This window comes from Salvelinus alpinus, chromosome 22 (genome assembly GCF_045679555.1).
Source record: "Salvelinus alpinus chromosome 22, SLU_Salpinus.1, whole genome shotgun sequence".
Taxonomy (NCBI): Eukaryota; Metazoa; Chordata; class Actinopteri; order Salmoniformes; family Salmonidae; genus Salvelinus; species Salvelinus alpinus.
The window spans coordinates 46,702,005-46,727,228 of record NC_092107.1 but is presented as its reverse complement, the minus strand read 5'-3'; the positions used below and the strand labels follow the sequence as shown (position 1 = coordinate 46,727,228).

The 25,224-nt window shown below is 44.0% G+C and overlaps 1 protein-coding gene across 1 annotated transcript; it reads right to left on the bottom strand.

The window, feature by feature from the left end:
• Positions 1–19,855: 19,855 nt before the first annotated feature.
• Positions 19,856–24,214, bottom strand: LOC139549553 (P2Y purinoceptor 1-like). Its single transcript, XM_071360169.1, has 2 exons — positions 23,858–24,214; positions 19,856–21,643 (listed from the first exon to the last, which is right to left on the bottom strand). The coding sequence occupies exon 2, from the start codon at positions 21,614–21,616 to the stop codon at positions 20,549–20,551; it is 1,068 nt and encodes a 355-aa protein (XP_071216270.1). The 5' UTR covers positions 21,617–21,643; positions 23,858–24,214; the 3' UTR covers positions 19,856–20,548.
• Between the last annotated feature and the right edge of the window lie 1,010 nt (positions 24,215–25,224).

The window sequence follows — 25,224 nt, the reverse complement described above, 5'->3', positions numbered from 1 at the left end:
TCTACCTTGTTATCTAGAGACTGGACATTAGCGAGTAATAAACTCGGAAGCGGTGGGTGGTGTGTGCGCCTCCGAAGTCTGACCAGAAGACCGCTCCATCTACGTCTTCTCCAGAGGTTTTGGGTCAGCCTCTGGAATCAGTTCAAATGCCCTGGGTGGTTCGGACGTAGGATCCGCTTTGGGAAAGTCGTATTCCTGGTCGTAATATTGGTATGTTGACGTCGCTCTGATATCCAATAGGTCTTCCCGACTATATGTAATAACACTTAAGATTATCTGGGCTAACAATCTAAGAAAAAATGTATTAAAAAAATAAATACTGCAAAGTTTCCTAAGGACTAGAAGCAAAGCAGCCCTCTCTATCAGCGCCATCTTGTTGGCCAAAATAAAATACAAAAAAATATAGGGTCAGCGTGGCGGATGTATTGTTGCCTACCCTCCCCACCTGGGGGCGGCCCGTCAGGATGTCCAGGATGGGGTGTGGTCCAAGGTGTCTTGGATGATGGTGTTGATTTGAGCCATGAACAGCCTTTCAAAGCATTTCATGGCTATAGATGTGAGTGCTACGGGGCGATAGTCATTTAGACAGGTTACCGTGGTGTTCTTGAGCACAGGGACTATGGTGATCTGCCTAAAACAGGTAGGTACTACATACTGGGTCAGGAATAGGTTGAAAATGTAAGAAAATACACTTACCAGCTGTAGCTTAGCATCCGCTTCATTGGACCACTTCCGTATGCAGCACGTAACTCAGTGCTTACCTCACCTCCTCCTCCTTCCATTCCTGTCTCTCCTCCTCTCCTCTGTCTGCTCAGTGCTTACCTCTCCTCTCCTCCGTCTGCTCAGTGCTTACCTCTCCTCCTCACTCCTTCCATTCCTCGGTCTCTCCTCCTCTCCATCTGCTCAGTGCTTACCACTCCTCTCCCTCCCCCTATACCCATGTTGACCCTACCTTCTCTCCTCCTTCCATCCCTCACTCTCCTGTATTAAAGTTCAGCTCTCCATCCCTCACTCTCCTGTATTAAAGTCCAGCTCTCCATCCCTCACTCTCCTGTATTAAAGTCCAGCTCTCCATCCCTCCCTCTCCTGTATTAAAGTTCAGCTCTCCACCCCTCCCTCGCCTGTATTGAAGTTCAGCTCTCCACCCCTCACTCTCCTGTATTAAAGTCCAGCTCTCCATCCCTCACTCTCCTGTATTAAAGTCCAGCTCTCCATCCCTCACTCTCCTGTGTTAAAGTTCAGCTCTCCATCCCTCACTCTCCTGTATTAAAGTTCAGCTCTCCATCCCTCACTCGCCTGTATTAAAGTTCAGCTCTCCATCCCTCACTCGCCTGTATTAAAGTTCAGCTCTCCATCCCTCACTCTCCTGTGTTAAAGTTCAGCTCTCCATCCCTCACTCTCCTGTATTAAAGTTCAGCTCTCCATCCCGCCCTCTCCTGTGTTAAAGTTCAGCTCTCCATCCCTCACTCTCCTGTATTAAAGTTCAGCTCTCCATCCCTCACTCTCCTGTATTAAAGTTCAGCTCTCCATCCCTCACTCTCCTGTATTAAAGTTCAGCTCTCCATCCCTCACTAGCCTGTATTAAAGTTCAGCTCTCATCCCTCACTCTCCTGTATTAAAGTTCAGCTCTCCATTCCTCACTCTCCTGTATTAAAGTTCAGCTCTCCATCCCTCACTCTGCTGTATTAAAGTTCAGCTCTCCACCCCTCACTCTCCTGTATTAAAGTTCAGCTCTCCATCCCTCACTCGCCTGTATTAAAGTTCAGCTCTCCATCCCTCACTCTCCTGTATTAAAGTTCAGCTCTCCATCCCTCACTCGCCTGTATTAAAGTTCAGCTCTCCATCCCTCACTCTCCTGTATTAAAGTTCAGCTCTCCATCCCTCACTCGCCTGTATTAAAGTTCAGCTCTCCATCCCTCACTCGCCTGTATTAAAGTTCAGCTCTCCATCCCTCACTCGCCTGTGTTAAAGTTCAGCTCTCCATCCCTCACTCTCCTGTATTAAAGTTCAGCTCTCCATCCCTTACTCTCCTGTATTAAAGTTTAGCTCTCCATCCCTCACTCACCTGTATTAAAGTTCAGCTCTTCATCCCTCACTCGCCTGTGTTAAAGTTCAGCTCTCCATCCCTCACTCTCCTGTATTAAAGTTCAGCTCTCCATCCCTCACTCTCCTGTATTAAAGTTCAGCTCTCCATCCCTCACTCTCCTGTATTAAAGTTCAGCTCTCCATCCCTCACTCGCCTGTATTAAAGTTCAGCTCTCCATCCCTCACTCGCCTGTATTAAAGTTCAGCTCTCCATCCCTCACTCGCCTGTATTAAAGTTCAGCTCTCCATCCCTCACTCGCCTGTATTAAAGTTCAGCTCTCCATCCCTCACTCGCCTGTATTAAAGTTCAGATCTCCATCCCACACTCGCCTGTATTAAAGTTCAGCTCTCCATCCCTCACTCTCCTGTATTAAAGTTCAGCTCTCCATCCCTCACTCTCCTGTATTAAAGTTCAGCTCTTCATCCCTCACTCGCCTGTATTAAAGTTCAGCTCTTCATCCCTCACTCGCCTGTATTAAAGTTCCGCTCTTCATCCCACACTCGCCTGTATTAAAGTTCAGCTCTTCATCCCTCACTCGCCTGTATTAAAGTTCAGCTCTCCATCCCTCACTCTCCTGTATTAAAGTTCAGCTCTCCATCCCTCACTCGCCTGTATTAAAGTTCAGCTCTCCATCCCTCACTCTCCTGTATTAAAGTTCAGCTCTCCATCCCTCACTCTCCTGTATTAAAGTTCAGCTCTTCATCCCTCACTCTCCTGTATTAAAGTTCAGCTCTTCATCCCTCACTCGCCTGTATTAAAGTTCAGCTCTCCATCCCTCACTCTCCTGTATTAAAGTTCAGCTCTTCATCCCTCACTCGCCTGTGTTAAAGTTCAGCTCTCCATCCCTCACTCTCCTGTATTAAAGTTCAGCTCTCCATCCCTCACTCTCCTGTATTCAAGTTCAGCTCTTCATCCCTCACTCTCCTGTATTAAAGTTCAGCTCTCCATCCCTCACTCTCCTGTATTAAAGTTCAGCTCTCCATCCCTCACTCGCCTGTATTAAAGTTCAGCTCTCCATCCCTCACTCTCCTGTATTAAAGTTCAGCTCTCCATCCCTCCCTCTCCTGTATTAAAGTTCAGCTCTCCATCCCTCACTCTCCTGTATTAAAGTTCAGCTCTCCATCCCTCACTCTCCTGTATTAAAGTTCAGCTCTCCATCCCTCACTCGCCTGTATTAAAGTTCAGCTCTTCATCCCTCACTCTCCTGTATTAAAGTTCAGCTCTCCATCCCTCACTCTCCTGTATTAAAGTCCAGCTCTCCATCCCTCACTCGCCTGTGTTAAAGTTCAGCTCTCCATCCCTCACTCTCCTGTATTAAAGTTCAGCTCTCCATCCCTCACTCGCCTGTATTAAAGTTCAGCTCTCCATCCCTCACTCTCCTGTATTAAAGTTCAGCTCTCCATCCCTCACTCTCCTGTATTAAAGTTCAGCTCTCCATCCCTCACTCGCCTGTATTAAAGTTCAGCTCTCCATCCCTCACTCTCCTGTATTAAAGTTCAGCTCTCCATCCCTCACTCTCCTGTATTAAAGTTCAGCTCTTCATCCCTCACTCTCCTGTATTAAAGTTCAGCTCTTCATCCCTCACTCGCCTGTATTAAAGTTCAGCTCTCCATCCCTCACTCTCCTGTATTAAAGTTCAGCTCTTCATCCCTCACTCGCCTGTGTTAAAGTTCAGCTCTCCATCCCTCACTCTCCTGTATTAAAGTTCAGCTCTCCATCCCTCACTCTCCTGTATTAAAGTTCAGCTCTTCATCCCTCACTCTCCTGTATTAAAGTTCAGCTCTCCATCCCTCACTCTCCTGTATTAAAGTTCAGCTCTCCATCCCTCACTCGCCTGTATTAAAGTTCAGCTCTCCATCCCTCACTCGCCTGTATTAAAGTTCAGCTCTCCATCCCTCACTCGCCTGTATTAAAGTTCAGCTCTCCATCCCTCACTCTCCTGTATTAAAGTTCAGCTCTCCATCCCTCACTCTCCTGTGTTAAAGTTCAGCTCTTCATCCCTCACTCTCCTGTATTAAAGTCCAGCTCTCCATCCCTCCCTGTCCTGTATTAAAGTTCAGCTCTCCATCCCTCACTCTCCTGTGTTAAAGTTCAGCTCTTCATCCCTCACTCTCCTGTATTAAAGTCCAGCTCTCCATTCCTCCCTCTCCTGTATTAAAGTTCAGCTCTCCATCCCTCACTCTCCTGTGTTAAAGTTCAGCTCTTCATCCCTCACTCTCCTGTATTAAAGTTCAGCTCTCCATCCCTCACTCGCCTGTATTAAAGTTCAGCTCTTCATCCCTCACTCGCCTGTGTTAAAGTTCAGCTCTCCATCCCTCACTCGCCTGTATTAAAGTTCAGCTCTCCATCCCTCACTCTCCTGTGTTAAAGTTCAGCTCTTCATCCCTCACTCTCCTGTATTAAAGTTCAGCTCTCCATCCCTCACTCTCCTGTATTAAAGTTCAGCTCTCCATCCCTCACTCGCCTGTATTAAAGTTCAGCTCTCCATCCCTCACTCGCCTGTATTAAAGTTCAGCTCTCCATCCCTCACTCGCCTGTATTAAAGTCCAGCTCTCTATCCCTCACTCGCCTGTGTTAAAGTTCAGCTCTCCATCCCTCACTCGCCTGTATTAAAGTCCAGCTCTCCATCCCTCACTCTCCTGTATTAAAGTTCAGCTCTCCATCCCTCACTCTCCTGTATTAAAGTCCAGCTCTCCATCCCTCACTCTTCTGTATTAAAGTTCAGCTCTTCATCCCTCACTCTCCTGTATTAAAGTCCAGCTCTCCATCCCTCACTCTCCTGTATTAAAGTCCAGCTCTCCATCCCTCACTCTCCTGTGTTGAAGCTAATTTCAAAGCTACGGTGCTCATCTCATAATTCCCATCTGAACGTCTAGGCGTGTCTGCAGTTCCTCTCTCCGTGCTGTGACAAACAGTCCAGCCCAGCACCGCATTGTCAAACTGCATCTCTTGTCACACCCTGATCTGTTTCACCTGTCTTTGTGCTTGTCTCCACCCACCATTGTCAAACTGCATCTTCAGATAACTGTCAACTAGACAATTTGTTAGACTCATTACACGATTTTACTGTGTGTGTGTGTATTCTTTTTGGGGGGGGGGGGTTGTACTATCCGTGAGGGGACCAGAAGTCCTCACAAGGATAGTAAAACAAGGAATTGGGGACATTCCACCAGTCCCCACAAAGAAAAAATACTATTTTAGGCTTTTGGTTTAGGTTTAGGTTTAGAATTAGGGTTAGAGGTCAGGGTTAGGAGTTAGGGTTAAGGTTAGGGAAAATATGATTTTGAATGGGAATCAATTATTTGGCCCCCACAAGGATAGTAAAACAAACATGTGGGTGAGGGTGTGCGCGTGCGTGTGTGCGCGTGCGTGTATGCAGATGTGTGTCTCTCTCTCTCCCTGTCTCTCTCATGTTCAGGACAGAGCAGCTGGTAGGTAGACAGAGAGGAGTTTATTTCCTGGTCAAGCTAGATTACATGGTTAATAGTTCTGTATTATTGTTGGCTGTGGTCCAGGACTGTAATTAACCACAGCTGCAGCTAAAGCGCCTCTGCTTAGAGACAGATAACAGAGAGTGGACTGTACATCACTAGTTTACTAACAGATCCCTCTTCTCGCCCCCTTTCACTAGTTTACAACAGATCCCTCTTCTCGCACCCTTTCACTAGTTTACTAACAGATCCCTCTTCTTGCCCCCTTTCACTAGTTTACAAACAGATCCCTCTTCTCGCCCCCTTTCACTAGTTTACAAACAGATCCCTCTTCTCGGACCCTTTCACTAGTTTACAAAACAGATCCCTCTTCTCGCCCCCTTTTCCTTCAACAGCACTGATTTGCAGAGGTGTGGACTCGAGTCACATGACTTGGACTCGAGTCAGACTCGAGTCACAAATACGATGACTTGCAACTCGACTTTGACTTTAACACCAATGACTCGTGACTTAACTTGGACTTGAGCTTTTTGACTCGAACTGATTTGATACCGTCCCCACCTGACTTGATACCCTCCCCGAACCCAAATATATAAAATTATATTTAAAAAAGTGTGCAACGCATCAACTCTTAATTTAACGGATTGCAGTTTGAATCCGGACAGCAGCCAATCAAATTGTGCCAGTTGAGAAAAAGTTGCACATGGCAGTTCAGAGGAACGTCGGCGGGTGAATTCAGACGGAGCCCTTGGAAAGATGATACTCAATATTATTATTTTCGGATATAAAGACTACGTTGTAGTCAACAAAACACGCATTGCAACTTGCAAAACATGGAGGCGCAACAACTTCCAACTTTGTTCGACATTTGAAACTGCAGTCGTGGCTAATATAGTCGACAGCTATATCATTCATAACTTTGCCAGTCTAGCATGTTGGCTAACCTAACATTAACTCAATGAGCCTCCACACAGTCAGTCAGTGCGGGAACGTGATCATTGCACTCAAGATTGAGCTACAACTGGCTAGGCAGCTGGTAGTCTAAATCCTGCCTGATGTTACTGCTGTTCCTAAAGCCATTGACATATGTTAGCATACTGTAACCACGCACACAGTCTGTGTGTGTGTGTAAGGTTGGGCGATTAGCCCCATAGCCATCCTCAATAGTCGATCGCTATTTTTTTGGGGGGGGGGGGTTATGGCTACCCATGTATCTCCATGGAAATATTAAGTTTATTTTTAAAAGCATTCATGATTTGCGTAAATGCAATATACTAACTATTACTCGTTAAAAATGGTATTACATTTGGTGAAGAGAACATTATGACTTGTTTAGAACTCGAAACTCAAAGTTTAGGACTTGACTTGATACTTGTCGGTCCAGACTTGAGACTTGACTTGCGACTTGTCGGTCCAGACTTGAGACTTGACTTGGGACTTGTCGGTCCAGACTTGAGACTTGACTTGGGACTTGTCGGTCCAGACTTGAGACTTGACTTGGGACTTGTCGGTCCAGACTTGAGACTTGACTTGGGACTTGTCGGTCCAGACTTGAGACTTGACTTGGGACTTGTCGGTCCAGACTTGAGACTTGACTTGATACTTGTCAGTCCTGACTTGAGACTTGACTTGGGACTTGTCGGTCCAGACTTGAGACTTGACTTGGGACTTGTCGGTCCAGACTTGAGACTTGACTTGGGACTTGTCGGTCCAGACTTGCGACTTACTTGTAATTGTAAAACAATAACTTGGACCCACATCTGCTGAAACGAAACAACTGGAGAGTTGATAGCAAGGAGAGAGAGAAATACAGACAGAAAGATTCATATATATACAGTGGGGAGAACAAGTATTTGATACACTGCCGATTTTGCAGGTTTTCCTACTTACAAAGCATGTAGAGGTCTGTCATTTTTATCATAGGTACACTTCAACTGTGAGAGACGGAATCTAAAACAAAAATCCAGAAAATCACATTGTATGATTTTTAAATAATTAATTTGCATTTTATTGCATGACATAAGTATTTGATCACCTACCAACCAGTAAGAATTCCGGCTCTCACAGACCTGTTAGTTTTTCTTTAAGAAGCCCTCCTGTTCTCCACTCATTACCTGTATTAACTGCACCTGTTTGAACTCGTTACCTGTATAAAAGACACCTGTCCACACACTCAATCAAACAGATTCCAACCTCTCCACAATAGCCAAGACCAGAGAGCTGTGTAAGGACATCGGGGATAAAATTGTAGACCTGCACAAGGCTGGGATGGGCTACAGGACAATAGGCAAGCAGCTTGGTGAGAAGGAAACAACTGTTGGCGCAATTATTAGAAAATGGAAGAAGTTCAAGATGACGGTCAATCACCCTCGGTCTGGGGCTCCATGCAAGATTTCACCTCGTGGGGCATCAATGATCATGAGGAAGGTGAGGGATCAGCCCAGAACTACACGGCAGGACCTGGTCAATGACCTGAAGAGAGCTGGGACCACAGTCTCAAAGAAAACCATTAGTAACACACTACGCCGTCATGGATTAAAATCCTGCAGCGCACGCAAGGTCCCCCTGCTTAAGCCAGTGCATGTCCAGGCCCGTCTGAAGTTTGCCAATGACCATCTGGATGATCCAGAGGAGGAATGGGAGAAGGTCATGTGGTCTGATGAGACAAAAATAGAGCTTTTTGGTCTAACTCCACTCGCCGTGTTTGGAGGAAGAAGAAGTATGAGTACAACCCCAAGAACACCATCCCAACCGTGAAGCATGGAGGTGGAAACATCATTCTTTGGGGATGCTTTTCTGCAAAGGGGACAGGACGACTGCACCGTATTGAGGGGAGGATGGATGGGGCCATGTATCGCGAGATCTTGGCCAACAACCTCCTTCCCTCAGTAAGAGCATTGAAGATGGGTCGTGGCTGGGTCTTCCAGCATGACAACGACACGAAGCACACAGCCATGGCAACTAAGGAGTGGCTCCGTAAGAAGCATCTCAAGGTCCTGGAGTGGCCTAGCCAGTCTCCAGACCTGAACCCAATAGAAAATCTTTGGAGGGAGCTGAAAGTCCGTATTGCCCAGCGACAGCCCCGAAACCTGAAGGATCTGGAGAAGATCTGTAGGGAGGAGTGGGCCAAAATCCCTGCTGCAGTGTGTGCAAACCTAGTCAAGAACTACAGGAAACGTATGATCTCTGTAATTGCAAACAAAGGTTTCTGTACCAAATATTAAGTTCTGCTTTTCTGATGTATCAAATACTTATGTCATGCAATAAAATGCAAATTAATTACTTAAAAATCATACAATGTGATTTTCTGGATTTTTGTTTTAGATTCCGTCTCTCATAGTTGAAGTGTACCTATGATAAAAATTACAGACCTCTACATGCTTTGTAAGTAGGAAAACCTGCAAAATCGGCAGTGTATCAAATACTTGTTCTCCCCACTGTATATATATATATATATACAGTGGGGAGAACAAGTATTTGTTAATTACTTAAAAATCATACAATGTGATTTTCTGGATTTTTGATTCCGTCTCTCACAGTTGAAGTGTACCTATGATAAAAATTACAGACCTCTACATGCTTTCTAAGTAGGAAAACCTGCAAAATCGGGAGTGTATCAAATACTTCTTCTCCCCACTATGTGTATATATATATATAGTTGAAGTCAGAAGTTTACATACACCTTAGCCAAACACATTTGAACTCAGTTTTTCACAATTCCTGACATTTAATCCTCGTAAAAAAAATCAGTCTTAGGTCAGTTAGAATCACCACTTTATTTTAAGAATGTGAAATGTCAGAATAATAGTAGAGAGAATTATTTATTTCAGCTTTTATTTATTTCATCACATTCCCAGTGGGTCAGAAGTTTACATACACTCAATTAGTATTTGGTAGCATTGCCTTTAAATAGTTTAACTTGGGTCAAACGTTTCGGGTAGCCTTCCACAAGCTTCCCACAATAAGTTGGGTGAATTTTGGCGCATTCCTCCAGACAGAGCTGGTGTAACTGAGTCAGGTTTGTAGGTCTCCTTGCTTGCACACGCTTTTTCAGTTCTGCCCACACATTTTCTATAAGATTGAGGTCAGGGCTTTGTGATGGCCACTCCAATACCTTGACTTTGTTGTCCCTATGTCATAACTTTGGAAGTATGCTTGGGGTCATCGTCCATTTGAAGACCCATTTGCGACCAAGCTTTAACTTCCTGACTGATGTCTTGAGATGTTGCTTCAATATAACCACATAATTTTCCTCCCTCATTATGCCATGTATTTTATGAATTGCACCAGTCCCTCCTGCAGAAAAGCACCCCCTCAACATGATGCTGCCACCCCCGTGCTTCACGGTTGGGATGGTGTTCTTTGGCTTGCAAGCCTCCCCGTTTTTCCTCCAAACATAACGATGGTCATTATGGCCAAACAGTTATATTTTTGTTTCATCAGATCAGAGGATATTTCTCCAAAAAGTACGATCTTTGTCCCCATGTGCGGTTGCAAACCGTAGTCTGGCTTTTATATGGCGGTTTTGGAGCAATGGCTTCTTCCTTGCTGAGCGGCCTTTCATGTTGTTGATATAGGACTAATTTTACTGTGGATATAGATACCTTTGTACCTGTTTCCTCAAGCATCTTCACAAGGTCCTTTGCCGTTGTTCTGGGATTGATTTGCACTTTTTGGACCAAAGTACCTTCATCTCTAGGAGACAGAACGCGTCTCCTTCCTGAGCGGTACCTTCAGACATTTGGAAATTGTTCCCAAGGATGTTCCAGACTTGTGGAGGTCTACCATTTTTTTTCTGAGGTCTTGGCTGATTTCTTTTGATTTTCCCATGATGTCACGCAAAGATGCACTGAGTTTAAAGGTAGGCCTTGAAATACATCCACAGGTACACCTCCAATTTACTCATATTATGTCAATTAGCCAATCAGAAGCTTCTAAAGCCATGACATAACTTTCTGGAATTTTCCAAGCTGTTTAAAGGCACAGTCAACTTAGTGTATGTAAACTTCTGACCCACTGGAATTGTGATACAGTGAATTATAAGTGAAATAATCTGTATGTAAACAATAGTTGGAAAAGTTACTTGTGTCGTGCACAAAGTAGATGACCATAATCAACTTGCCAAAACTATCGTTTGTTTAACAAGACATTTGTGAAGTGGTTGAAAAACAAGTTAATGACTCCAACCTAAGTGTATGTAAACTTCCGACTTCAACTAATAAAAAATTATTATATATATATATATTTTTTTTTATATTTTCAACTGCTGAGATTCAGCTCACATGTGTAGGAGACACAGAGTGAGTGTAGTTTAGTAGAGGGAGGTGTGGCTCTACCACAGCACAGAGCTAAGTAGAAGTCACTGATCACTGATCTAATATCATTGAATGCAGGTGTGTCCCAAATAAACAGCTTTCACAATCCATTAATGTCGGATGAATGATTACTTCAGGAAGAAGGGGAAAGTGCTGCATTTTCCAAGTGTACGTATGTATGTATGTATGTATGTATGTATGTATGTATGTATGTATGTATGTATGTATGTATGTGTGTGTGTGTGTGTGTGTGTGTGTGTGTGTGTGTGTATGTATATGTGTGTGTGTGTGTGTGTGTGTGTGTGTGTGTGTGTGTGTGTGTGTGTGTGTGTGTGTGTGTGTGTGTGTGTGTGTGTGTGTGTGTGTGTGTGTGTGTGTGTGTGTGTGTGTGTGTGTGTGTGTATGTATGTATGTTGGAACAGGGCGTGTGTATGTGTGTGTGTGTGTTGGAACAGGGCCAGTAAAGGTCTGAGTTAACAGTCAGAGAACACGTCTGAACAGAATCCCAACCAGTCAGTCAGTCAGTCGGTCTGTGAAGGTTGGGTCAAAGCAGGAAGTTACTACAGCCATGACAGCTGGCCACCCTCTGGCTTGTCATTACAGCGGGGCGGTAGGTAGCCTAGCGGTTAGAGCGTTGGGCCACTGGGCCAGTAACCGAAAGGTTGCTGGATCAAATCCCTGAGCTGACAAGGTATAAATCTGTGGTTCCGAGAGACTGAAAAACAGCTTCTATCTCAAGGCCATCAGACTGTTAAACATCAATCACTAACATTGAGTGGCTGCTGCCAATATACTGACTCATCTCTAGCCACTTTAATAATGAAAAATTTATGTAATAAATGTATCACTAGCCACTTTAAACAATGCCACTTTATATAATGTTTACATACCGTACATTACTCATCTCATATGTATATACTGTACTCTATACCATCTACTGCATCTTGCCTATGCCATCGCTCATCCATATATTTTTATGTACATATTCATTCCTTTACACTTGTGTGTATAAGGTAGTTGTGAAATTGTTAGGTTACTTGTTAGATATTACTGCATGGTCGGAACTAGAAGCACAAGCATTTCGCTACACTCGCATCAACATCTGCTAACCATGTGTATGTGACAAATAAAAGTTTGATTTGATTTGAAATGCTTCCAATAATTTTCCCCATATGGGGATTTTAGAAACACTTAAAATAAGGACTTTGTTTTATGTAGTGTTACCCAGGCGTGATGTTTTGATAACCATGTAAATGTCTCTCGGACAAGGTGACTTATTCACCCGTATTTACTCCCCCCCCCCCCCCCCCAAAATGATATGCTAATTAGCTGCTGATGTGTCCATCATAAAGAACTACAAATGCCATGATGATCTGGACGAGACTGACGAATCGAGGCAAAGGTAAGAATCTCTGGATTAACTACCTAATGTTAACTACATTTAGTAATGAATAAATTGGCAAAATGTCTTTAAAAATTGACAATTCTGTAAACTGTCTTGTGCAAGTTTTAAAATGACACACTACCTGTTAGCAAAGGTGTCAGCTAGAGATGGCATACAGGAGCTTGCTGGGATATGTAGTCTTGCATGATGTCTAATTAGCATTTTTGAATCTGAGAGTAAATAGAGCTGAATATATTGATAAAAGTCACCTTGTCTGAGAGAGATTTACATGGTTATCAAAACATCACGCCTGGGTAAGCCTACATGAAACACAGTCCTTATCTTAAGTGTTTCTAAAATCCTCTATGGGGAAAATTATTGGTGGAAAAACGATTGGAACCGTTTCCCTGTTTGACCGCTCGGTTTTATGACACCTCCACTGTGGGGCTCTATAGACAATGAAAGAACCAACAACGGTTGTTGAGGGCTTAGACAAAGGAGACAAGCTCTGTGGTTTCAAGCGCTGTGGCTTCAAGCCGGTCAGGTGACAAGTGTATGTGTAGTGTGTAAGGTACAGCAGGCCAAATATACTGAACAAAAATATAAACGCAATATTTAAAGTGTTGGTCCCATGTTTCATGAGCTGAAATGTTCCATACGCACAAAAAAGCTTATTTCTCTCAGATTGTGTGCAAAAATGTGTTTATGTCCCTGTTAGTGAGCATTTCTCCTTTGCCAAGAAAATCCATCCACCTCACAGGTGTGGCATATCAATAAGCTAATTAACTTCTAATTGGTCCCAATCCCGGATCCGGGAGCACCCCCATCAGTAAAAAAGCTGACTAGCATAGCCTAGCATAGCGTCACAAGTAAATACTAGCATCTAAATATCATTAAATCACAAGTCCAAGACACCAGATGAAAGATACACATCTTGTGAATCCAGCCATCATTTCTGATTTTTAAAATGTTTTACAGGGAAGACACAATATGTAAATCTATTAGCTAACCACGATAGCAAAAGACACAACTTTTTTTTCCCACAATTTTTTTCCTGCATAGGTAGCTATCACAATTTCGACCAAATAAAGATATATATAGCCACTAACCAAGAAACAACTTCATCAGATGACAGTCTGATAACATATTTATTGTATAGCATATGTTTTTTTAGAAAAATTTGCATATTTCAGGTATAAATCACAGTTCTACATTGCAGCTGCAATCTGAAATAGTGCCGAAGCAGCCAGAATAATTACAGAGACCAACGTCAAATACCGAAATACTCATCATAAAACATTTCTGAAAAATACACAGCGTACAGCAAATGAAAGACCAACATCTTGTGAATCCAGCCAATATGTCAGATTTTTTAAGTGTTTTACAGCGAAAACACAATTTAGCATTATATTAGCTTACCACAATAGCCGGAAGCACAAGCCGTTTACCAGTAGCAAAGGTTAGCGATCGTAACAATCCAGCAAAAGATATATAATTTTTGACTAACCTTGATATACTTCATCAGATGACAGTCCTGTAACATCATATTACACAATGCATATAGGTTTTGTTCGAAAATGTGCATATTTAGCAGCACAAATCGTGGTTATACAATGTGATTAGTAGCAACATTTCAGGCAATCTGGCCGGCGCCATCTTGGAGAGGCACCTAATCTAATCGATAACTAATCGTAAACTTGACAAAAAAAATACAGGTTGGACAGCAAATGAAAGACACATTAGTTCTTAATGCAACCGCTGTGTTAGATTTTTAAAATTAACGTTACTCGACATTCAGCGTGCGTTACAGCGAGACCATGCCTAAATCAATGGCGGACTAATAATTTTACATCTTTCCACAGATATACGAATTAACATCATAAATAGCTCTTACTTTTGGATGATCTCCCATCAGAATCTTGGGCAAGTGGTCCTTTGTCCAGAACAATCGTCTTTTGGTTGAAAGATGTCCTCTACTCCTGTAGAAATTAGCTGCTAACGCCGATGTACCGGAGAGGTGCCCAACTCGTGATAACGGCTGACAAAGAAACTCCAGAAAATCGCAATAAACTGCTATAAGTCGGTTTAAATTAACTACCTTATGAAGTTAAGACAAAAAACAAATTAAATCAGAGCCGGAGATATAGAACTGCTAAACCGAAAGCTTTTGAAGACGCCATGCCGGTGTCCCTGCTGCGGCAGGCGCCTCGTCGAAAAGGTCGGTACTTCCGTTCCAAGAGGTTTTATACTCCCCCAGATGGTGCTATCCGCTCCATTCAAAGTCTCACCGCTTACTGACATCTAGGGGAAGGCGTATGCAGTGCATGTAGCCCCATACCTTATAAGGGAATTTATAAACCGACCCTGGAACAGAGACCTCAATTTCAGAAATCTCACTTCTTGACAGGAAGTGTGCTGTAGAATGAGTTCTGTTTCACTCAGAGAAATAATTCAAATGGTTTTAGAAACTAGAGAGTGTTTTCTATCCAATAGTAATAATAATATGCATATTGTACGAGCAGGAATTGAGTACGAGGCAGTTTAATCTGGGAACGAAAAATCTTCAAAGTGTAAACAGCACCCCCTATTGAGAAAAGGTTATACAGCATGATCATTACACAGGTGCACCTTGTGCTGAGGAGTATTTCAGTCTTTAATAAAGCCCTTTTGTGGGGAAAATCTCATTCTGATTGTCTAGGCCTGGCTCCCCAGTTGCTGCACCCCTTCCCAGTCATGTGACATCCATAGCTTAGAGCATAATGGATTTCAAATGAATTATGTCCTTATATGAACTGTAACTCAGTAAAATCTTTGAAATTGTTCCATGTTGCGTTACACACACACACACACACACACACACACACACACACACACACACACACACACACACACACACACACACACACACACACACACACACACACACACACACACACACACACACACATACACACACACACATACACGTGAGACAATAGCAAACACACAAACCTAACTGTGCTCAGCAAAGTGAACCCGAGGCAGTCTGGCAGAGTTCTTTGACTATTCCTCCATCCTAGTTTGTCCTCCTTTTTTCTGGAGCAAGGTACAAAATAAGGTCACAACAGAAGACAAAACCAGGTGCGTCAGCATGTTTAGTTTAGAAATGGAACATTCTGATTAATGAGACACAGGTGTTTCAGTCCCATCAGACCCTATCTCCTATGAGTCTGCATTTTACTGACAGTGGCACTTTTTTTAATTAGAAAGAAAAAATGTATTTGGCTAATAGCAGGGCGCCTTGTATTGATCCATTTTATTTATTTTTATTTAACTAGGCAAGTTAGTTAAGAACACATTCTGATTTTCAATGACGGCCTACCGGGGAACAATGGGTTAACTGCCTTGTTCAGGGACAGATTTTTACCTTGTCAGTTCGGGGATTCGAATCTTGCAACCTTTCGGTTACAAGTCCAACGCTCTAACCACTAGGCTACCTGCCGATCCATGAGGCAAAGGGGTTTAAAAGGTGAGAAAGTATCAGTCTCACTGCAGCCAGTGAGTTTGACACAGAGGTGGAGATCTTCAACCGTGAACAGAATTCAATGTCTGTAGCCACAAGCCAGCTGTTCCTCTCACTGTTTCACATCTCATTGTTTCTCAAATGGCGGGTCAAGTCCTACTAGTGTGTTGCGGTCCTGTCGGGTGGTTTTGTTTTGCGTCAGATGGGTCACGATGACGTTCAACAGTACTTTCAGTGGGTCAAAGTTCAAAACAATTTGAAAGTCACTGATCCATCTGAACCAAATCTCTCTCTAGTTGAAATTGAAGGTTCCCTGATGATCATGAACACAGCCAGACTGTGTCCACAGCGGATGGACAGGGTGCCCCTTAAAGGACGCTGCTGTGCCACCTCATATCGTATATATGATGGAATAAAGTACCATATTTCCCTCTGGGGTCCCCCTGCTTGTCCTCTGGAGGCATACACTCACACGTACACACACACGTACACACACACACACACACACACACACACACACACACACACACACACACACACACACACACACACACACACACACACACACACACACACACACACACACACACACACACACACACACACACACACACACACACACAGGGGTCCACTGCCTGCCCGTTTGTCCTCTAGAGAGAGCGAGAACTTTGTTATTCAAGTCTCCATGCCTCTACCTCCCTTCTTGCCTCTTGCCACCCGTATTCTGTCACCCTCAGCCCACCTCGACCTCACCCCAACTTGCCCTCACCCACACACTCACCCCACCTTGCCCTCACCCTCATCTTCTGACTGTTACCAGGGCTAGCTAGCAGCAAGCTGACAGTGCCACAAAGAATGAAAGATGAAAAATAAGGGTGGGAAGAGGAGGAATGAGGTGAAGGGAGGGGGGAATCAAAATGAGTTTGGAGAGGAGACAGAGGAGGAGGGAGAGGAGGGAGAGGAGGAGGGTGAGGAGACAGAGGAGGAGGGTGAGGAGACAGAGGAGGAGGGTGAGGAGACAGAGGAGGAGGAGAAGCAAACTGGCAGGACATTACGCTTTCATGCTTCAGCGCGTGTTGATTCAAAACTGCTATTGTCTGTCCAGCCCAGAGATGTCCTATTTGAGCACTATAGACCCCTGCCAACCACACAGTCCAGTACACACCTGGAAGTTCAAACATGTGCAAACACACACACACATAAATACCACAACAACAATAACCACCTGTTGCTTGCACACACACACATACACACACACACACACACACACACACACACACACACACACACACAGCTAGCCACTCAAAGCCAGGAAATCAAAGCCTGTCTCTATTCATACGACCAGTGTGGTGAAAGCTGCTGGCTTCCTGTGCAAGTTCCACCACAGAAACCTGGGGTCCTGGCGACAGGAGCCCAACACTCCCAGCATCAATAACTCCAGTCCCTTTGTCTCACACACAAAGGCTGTGTGTGGAAACGCCAAGAGGGAGAGAAAAAGGATTCCACTCTTAATTCCTCCCTCGTTCCCCCTCCCCCTCCCTCGTACCCCATCTCCCTCGTTCCCCCACTCCCTCCCTCCACCCCCTCTCCCTGTTATGAAAGGAAAGTCAACAGTCTTGCAGAGAAAGAGTTGGAGCTCTAAGACCTAGGTGTATAGTATAGGGTTGAATAGACCTAGGTGTATAGCATAGGGTTGAATAGACCCAGGTGTATAGTATAGGGTTGAATAGACCCAGGTGTATAGTATAGGGTTGAATAGACCCATTTGTATAGGGTTGAATAGACCCAGGTGTATAGGGTTGAATAGACCCAGGTGTATAGTATAGGGTGAATAGACCTAGGTGTATAGTATAGGGTTGAATAGACCCATTTGTATAGGGTTGAATAGACCCAGTTGTATAGGGTTGAATAGACCCAGGTGTATAGGGTTGAATAGACCCAGGTGTATAGTATAGGGTTGAATAGACTCAGTTGTATAGGGTTGAATAGACTCAGTTGTATAGGGTTGAATAGACCCAGGTGTATAGGGTTGAATAGACCCAGGTGTATAGGGTTGAATAGACTCAGTTGTATAGGGTTGAATAGACCCAGGTGTATAGTATAGGGTTGAATAGACCCAGGTGTATAGGGTTGAATAGACCCAGGTGTATAGGGTTGAATAGACCCAGGTGTATAGGGTTGAATAGACCCAGGTGTATAGGGTTGAATAGACCCAGGTGTATAGTATAGGGTTGAATAGACTCAGTTGTATAGGGTTGAATAGACCCAGGTGTATAGGGTTGAATAGACCCAGGTGTATAGGGTTGAATAGACCCAAGTGTATAGGGTTGAATAGATCTGTGCAGGATAGTGTTTCAGTGCCATCCACACACACAACAGCCATAAACTGGATAAACAGTACAACCCATTGAGTTATTGATAATTGGCGGATGCAGAATAGAACGTTTTGCAAAACTATCTCAGGTCTTTGTCACGGAGAGTTTGAGACGAGGCCAAGTCACTTAGAATAAATGTGAGTTGAATTCAGTGTAATAAATCAATCTGGTAATCTGCATTGCCCTCTGGAATGATTAACGGGGAATAAAGGCCTGCTTATACTGAGCAATGGTAACATATACATTATGGAGAGGGAGAGGGAGAACATTACATACAAAGTACATGAAAAACATTGAGTTAAAAAAATATATATATTTGAAAAACAAATTCATCTGATAACCTTTTACATGTTTTTAAATAAAACATTTATTCACACAGTCATAACTGGCCCCCCAAAATGCTGTACAACATGATAACCTCTGACCTGAGCAGCAAATGTGCAGATGTCACAGATCTCTATAGAAGGCAGATATGATCACATGATTCACTTCCTCATCAGGTCTACATATCTCCCAATAATATGGATTAGGGGGGGGGGACTTATGCATTTCATGCTATTATCAGTCGATCCACATACAATAATACGATCCACATACAATACTACTGTATACTATGAACATCTGTGGAGCTTCTAGAGTTGCTGGCCAGTTCAGGAACAGTCAGACAAATGGCTCCACTAGGAAGACGATGGACCAGAGAACTAGAATAACATACTGTACATAGTTACAGGGATCTAGTAGCTATTTCCACCCGACCTACGAAGAAAAGGTGGCTAAAGACAGAGAATGTTTTACATTTTTTAGTGTGTACAGAACACTGAGAGGTGATAATCATTACGATGTGATTTAACAATGCCAAAGACACTTGATATAGCTGACGCTTGCTTTGAACACACACACCATGTAACGCTGCTTGCCAATGGGAATGTCTGTTCTACTCATTCTAATTCTACGGTCACCTGCCATTCAATCTTCTTCTGCATGCAGACAGTTCCAACACTTGACAGAAGATGGCTGCCGTGGTTTGTCACTGGTAAGTTGCCTCCCGATGATAACCCTGGGCTCATAACATAACAGTCTGGATGAGTCTTGTTTAAAAAAAAAAAACATAACCAGGCTTGACACCATGTACTGTACAGTAATCCTACAACAGACTTTCAGTATATTACAGCATATTACTGTATTGTGTCCTATTCACATGAGACTAGTATAGACCCTTCATATTACGTAGAATAAATAGACCAAGGTCACGCCATAGAGATACAGTTGACTGAAACAGAGCCACACAAAGACAGCGCTGGCGTTAACGTAGCTAAGTAGCTGTCACACAGAGGAACGCCATAGAACAGCGATTCTCAACTGGTGGGTCGCGACCCAAATTTGGGTGGTGCGAGGTTTTGGGTCATGGTGAAAAATATTATAATACTTCAGACTGAATAGTCTAGTTTGAATTTAAAAACGACTTCAACCAGGTAAAAGGTATGTAGAAATTATAATGAATATTTTTTTATATTTTTTATAATTTCATCTCTGAAAATGTTTTCTTCAATCACAATATAAATCTTTTAGCAGCACTATTTTGGATGATTCTGTGGTCTCAACGCCAGTGAGTTTCAAGAGTTTCAAGTTCGTCATCAAGAAAATTATAAAAAATATTCATTATTTACAAAGAACGAGGTGGGAATGTTGTTCCCTTGTCATATACAGTAATTGTTACATTTACACAATCAATATAGCATTAAAAATGGTTTTCCAGATTGTATTTTGGAAATTATTTTTATAATAAAAATTATTTTATTGGCTCACAACTCGGGAAAAAAAAAAAAAAAGTTTCAATTTGTGTCCAGAGGTCCACTGATGATAGAAAGATCCATGAGGACAGAGAACAAGTGAGAAGGGAATAGCAGTCAGCTTTGGGGTTTTAATTTAATTTATAGAAGTCTAAGAATTAAAAACATGCACAGTGCATTATAATCTTTGTATGTCAACCTCCACAGAGCAGTCATAAGGTCCAAACTCTAGGTAATGGATCTCAGTCATCCCTGGTGTCTCACCTAGCCATCACAGTCCAACTTCTCGTAGGCAGTGGATTATGATGCATCCACTGGGTGGCTACGACAGCCCTCTCTCCATTACAAACACATCAGTGTTGGTTGGATAGAGGAACAAGAGACCATTGTTTACAGGAGCTCAACCTATTACATTCTCCTTCCGTTTGGTTATAGATGGATGAGCACCTCGTTGACATTCAGAATATACAGTACCTACCTACAGTAGTGATGCCATTACAGAGACACTACCCATTGCCATCGGCTTTGTCCGATTCACACCCAGATCGTTCTATCCACAGTGCACACACAGTCTGCAAGGTCCACAGCACCAATTCACAGCAAATTCACACACAAAGCCCTATAGAGGTTCAGAGAGACCACCCGGACCTAAACCCAGCCCTCTCTCAAAGCTGCCCATCCCCGTTCTTGACATACTCCGGCAGGCTGTTGAGCACCGTCTCTTCACTCTTGGACTGCAGTGGGAGCTTCTCCCCCTTCTTGGATTGTTTTTGAGTAGCTCTGGAGAACTTCCTCCTGAACGTGTCACCAGCCAGGAAGTAGAGGATCGGATCCACACAGCTGTTGAGGCTGGCCAGCCCCCGGGTCACCTGGTAGGTGGCGTAAACGCAGTTATTAAAGGCACACATGTCCGGGACCTGGAAGTACAGCCTGGCTCTCATGTTCAGGTTCTTCATCACGTGAAAGGGCAGGTAGGACACAGCGAACACGGCCAGCACGATAATCACCAGGTGGATGGACTTACGTCGTAACGGGGCATTGTTCATGTCGTTACAGATCAGCTCCTTGACAATCATCCCATAGCAACCCAGGATGAGAAGGAAAGGGATGCAGAAGCCGAACACGGTCAAACACATGCTATAGATAAAGTAACCAGGCAGCTCATCCTCCGTGGTCGTGTCGTAGCACGTGGTGGCGTTCCGTTTCTCCCCCGTCCGAGAGTAGTAGAGGATGGGAGAGATCGCCGCTATGACCACGACCCAGACCAAGGCGCTGGTCAGCACGGCGTTCTTCTTCTTGAGTCTTCCCAGAGACTTGAGCGGGTGGACCACTCCTGTGTACCTGTGGACACTGATACAGGTCAGGAACAGGATGCTGCCGTACAGATTGACATGGAATATAAACCTCTGCAGTCGGCAGAGAACGTCCCCGAATATCCAGTCTGTCTTATTAAAGTAGTAGAAGATGAGGAAGGGCAAGGAGAGGACGTAGCAGAAGTCGGCCAGAGCCAGGTTGAACATGTACACAGAGATGCTGCTCCAGGGTCTCATGTGGCAGACAAACATCCAGATGGCCAGACTGTTCCCCACCAGGCCGGTGATGAACACCAGGATGTACACGGTGGGTAGATAGTAGAACTGGAATCCTGTTCTGGTCAAGGAACATCCCCCCCGCGTCACGTTGTGGAGATCAGACACATTCAGGAGGGACGTCAGGCTCAGATCAGTCGTCATGTTGTCAGGGAAACATGGGTTCTTTTACTGTAATAAAAAAAAGAAAAAAGTTCAGGGGAGATATTTATGATTTTTTTTCCAGTTTTTAAACAACTAACTGACCGAACTGGGTCAAATTATTCTAATTCCATTTTTTTTCCCTGTGAGCTCAATGCGCACATTGTGCTGCAGTTTCCCTAGAGATAAATCTGATCGTGCCCAAACTGCGCCATGTAGTAGAGAGTTGTAGTTTCCAACAGGCATTGCATTGTTCTACATAGTTTACCACAGAAAACGTGATAATTAACTACTATAACCACAATCCATTGCGCAGTCCGGTCTGTGTTTAACACCTGCTACATAAGAATGTGAGATCAACAGGGGATAAAGAGAGAGCAGTTTCTTCACAAGCTACACTATATATACAAAAGTATGTGGACACCCCTTCAAATTAGTGGGTTCAGCTATTTCAGCCACACCCATTGCTGACTGGTGTATAAAAATCGAGCACACAGCCATGCAATCTCCATAGACAAACACTGGCAGTAGAATGGCCTTACTGAAGAGCTCAGTGACCTTCAACGTGGCACCGTCATAGGATGTCACCTTTCCAACAAGTCAGTTCGTAACATGTTTTCCCTGCTAAAGCTTCCCTGGTCAACTGTAAGTGATGTTATTGTGTAGTGGAAACATCTAGGAGCAATAAAGGCTCAGCCCTGAAGTGGTCAGCCACACAAGCTTACAGAACTGGACCGCCGAGTGCTGAAGCACGTAAAAATCGTCTGTCCTCGGTTGCAACACTCACTACCGAGTTCCAAACTGCTTCTGGAAGCAAAGTCAGCACAAGAACTGTTCGTTGGGAGCTTCATGAAATGGGTTTCCGTGGCAGAGCAGCCGCATACAAGCCTAAAATCACCATGCCAAGCGTCGGCTGGAGTGGTGTAAAGTTCGCCACCATTGGACTCTGGAGCGGTGGACACGCGTTGTCTGGAGTGATGAATCACGCTTCACCATCTGACAGTCCGACGGACTAATCTGGGTATGGCGGATACCAGGAGAACACTACCTGCCCCAATGCATAGTGCCAACTGTAAAGATTGGTGGAGGAGGAATAATGGTCTGGGGCTGTTTTTCATGGTTCGGGCCCCTTAGTTCCAGTGAAGGGAAATCTTAACACTACCGCATACAATGACATTATAGACAATTCTGTGCTTCCAACTTTGTGGCAACAGTTTGGGAAATGCCCTTTCCTGTTTCAGCATGACAATGCCCCCATGTACAAAGCGAGGTTCATACAGAAAGGTTTTGTCGAGATCGGTGTGGAAAAACTTGACTGGCCTGCACAGAGCCCTGACCTCAACCCCATCGAACACCTTTGGAATAAATTGGAACGCCGACCGACTCCTAATCACACTGATTGCCCGACCTCACTAATTCTCTTGTAACTGAAAGGAAGCAAGTCCCCACAGCAATGTTCCAACATCTAGTGGAAAGCCTTCCCAGAAGAGTGGAGGCTGTTATAGCAGCAAAGGAGGGACCAACTCCATATTAATGCCCATGATTTTGGAATGAGATGTTCAACGACCAGTTGTCAAAGTGATTGATAGTTGGTATTCAGCAATCATAAAAGTATGCCTTATTTACTTTTGAAGAAGTACTAAAATAGTGATTTTGTCAGACAGTATATGCAGGACCTCTATAGAGACATGAGATGATGATTTGGAATTAAAATAATAATGTCATCAAATAAAACAAAATGTAATATATTGTAATTAAACAGCAGGGAGCAGGTCTCGAACCCTCGACCTTCTAGTCCGAAATCCGGCGCGCTATCGACTGTGCCGCAAAACCATGCTCGTGCGGCAGAATCGATTTGAGCGGTTATAAACCCAGGGTCGTTACGAGATACAACATCTTATATATTTTATTATGTAAAGTCATGTGAATTACTGATGGTTAACTGATCAGCAGTCATGGACAGTCACTACCATCATGGGACATGTATGTATTTATTTATTATGTTACAGCATTCAAACCACAATGCATTTAATGTTTTTCGTGTTTGGCAGTGATTACAAAAAAATAATAACCGAACCAAAACCGAACCGAGGACAAAAAACACTAATCGCTCAGCAAAGTCAATCTAGTCTCTTTGCAGCCAATTTGGAAACCATAATATGCACCGAAATAGCCTAGTCTATACATTTCAAAACCAGCCCAGTTAACTATATATAAAAGTCGATCATACACTAGCCTACTCACCGTTGACTTATATCCCACATTCCTACAGCCTTTTGCGGTAGAACAGGTTTCAAACATAGGCTACATACGCAAGACAACGCAGGGCGCTTGAGACTGTCGCGTCAGGTGTCCCTGTTCGACGTCTCCAACAAAGCTCTCCAGCTCTCACATTCCGCCTGGTTCGTTCGCTCTTACGGTAAAAGTCCACCAATCGTTGGGCACGGGTCACAATGTAAAACTGCGAGCACACTCTGGCAAGAGAGGAATTACAAACGAGGATCGCCACCAGATAGGGTAAAACGCTCGCTGAGGGGAGGGGCTACTGCAACAAAAAACAAAATAAGAGCTCCTCAAACGTGCTCTTTCCTTCCTCTTCCCAACTCCGCATCTAACAAGCTCGTTTAAAAACAACAAATGCTGCGTTCAACTGCTAGTCGGAACTAGAAAACTGTGACTATACAGACTTGCCATCTGTAGGCCTACGTCGATGCTACTGGCAGACTAGTGTGGGTTGTTGATTCTTGGCAGCTACTCAAGATCCTACATGCCTCATTTAGGTTAAGGAATGCACACAGGAGAGTAGAGAGCATGTATGGGCCTCACTGGCAGGTTGGAAGCACATCATTCCTATTGTTCAAGAGTGATATGTCAAAATGTTGCCCTACACCCTATGGAGCTCTGAGAGGATTTGACAGGTGTAAGTCATATGGTAATAGATACACCTTACGCCTCTGTAGACTAGGAAGAGTAACCATGTGTATTTGTATTTATTACGGATTCCTCATTACTTTTAGTCAAGGCAGCAGCTGCTCTTCCTGGGGTTTATTATGAATCCCCATTAGTTCCTGCCAAAGCAGCAGCTACTCTTCCTGGGGTTTATTATGGATCCCCCATTATTTCCTGTCAAGGCAGCAGCTACTCTTCCTGGGGTTTATTACGGATCCCCATTAGTTCCTGTCAAGGCAGCAGCTACTCTTCCTGGGGTTTATTATGGATCCCCATTAGTTCCTGCCAAGGCAGCAGCTACTCTTCCTGGGGTTTATTATGGATCCCCATTAGTTCCTGCCAAGGCAGCAGCTACTCTTCCTGGGGTTTATTACGGATCACCATTAGTTCCTGTCAAGGCAGCAGCTACTCTTCCTGGGGTTTATTACGGATCCCCATTAGTTCCTGCCAAGGCAGCAGCTACTCTTCCTGGGGTTTATTACGGATCCCCATTAGTTCCTGCCAAGGCAGCAGCTACTCTTCCTGGGGTTTATTACGGATCCCCATTAGTTCCTGCCAAGGCAGCAGCTACTCTTCCTGGGGTTTATTACGGATCCCCATTAGTTCCTGCCAAGGCAGCAGCTACTCTTCCTGGGGTTTATTACGGATCCCCATTAGTTCCT

Coding starts and splice junctions, on each gene's coding strand:
- LOC139549553 (XM_071360169.1), bottom strand. CDS start 21,616: ATGACGACTGATCTGAGCCTGACGTCCCTCCTGAATGTGTCTGATCTC.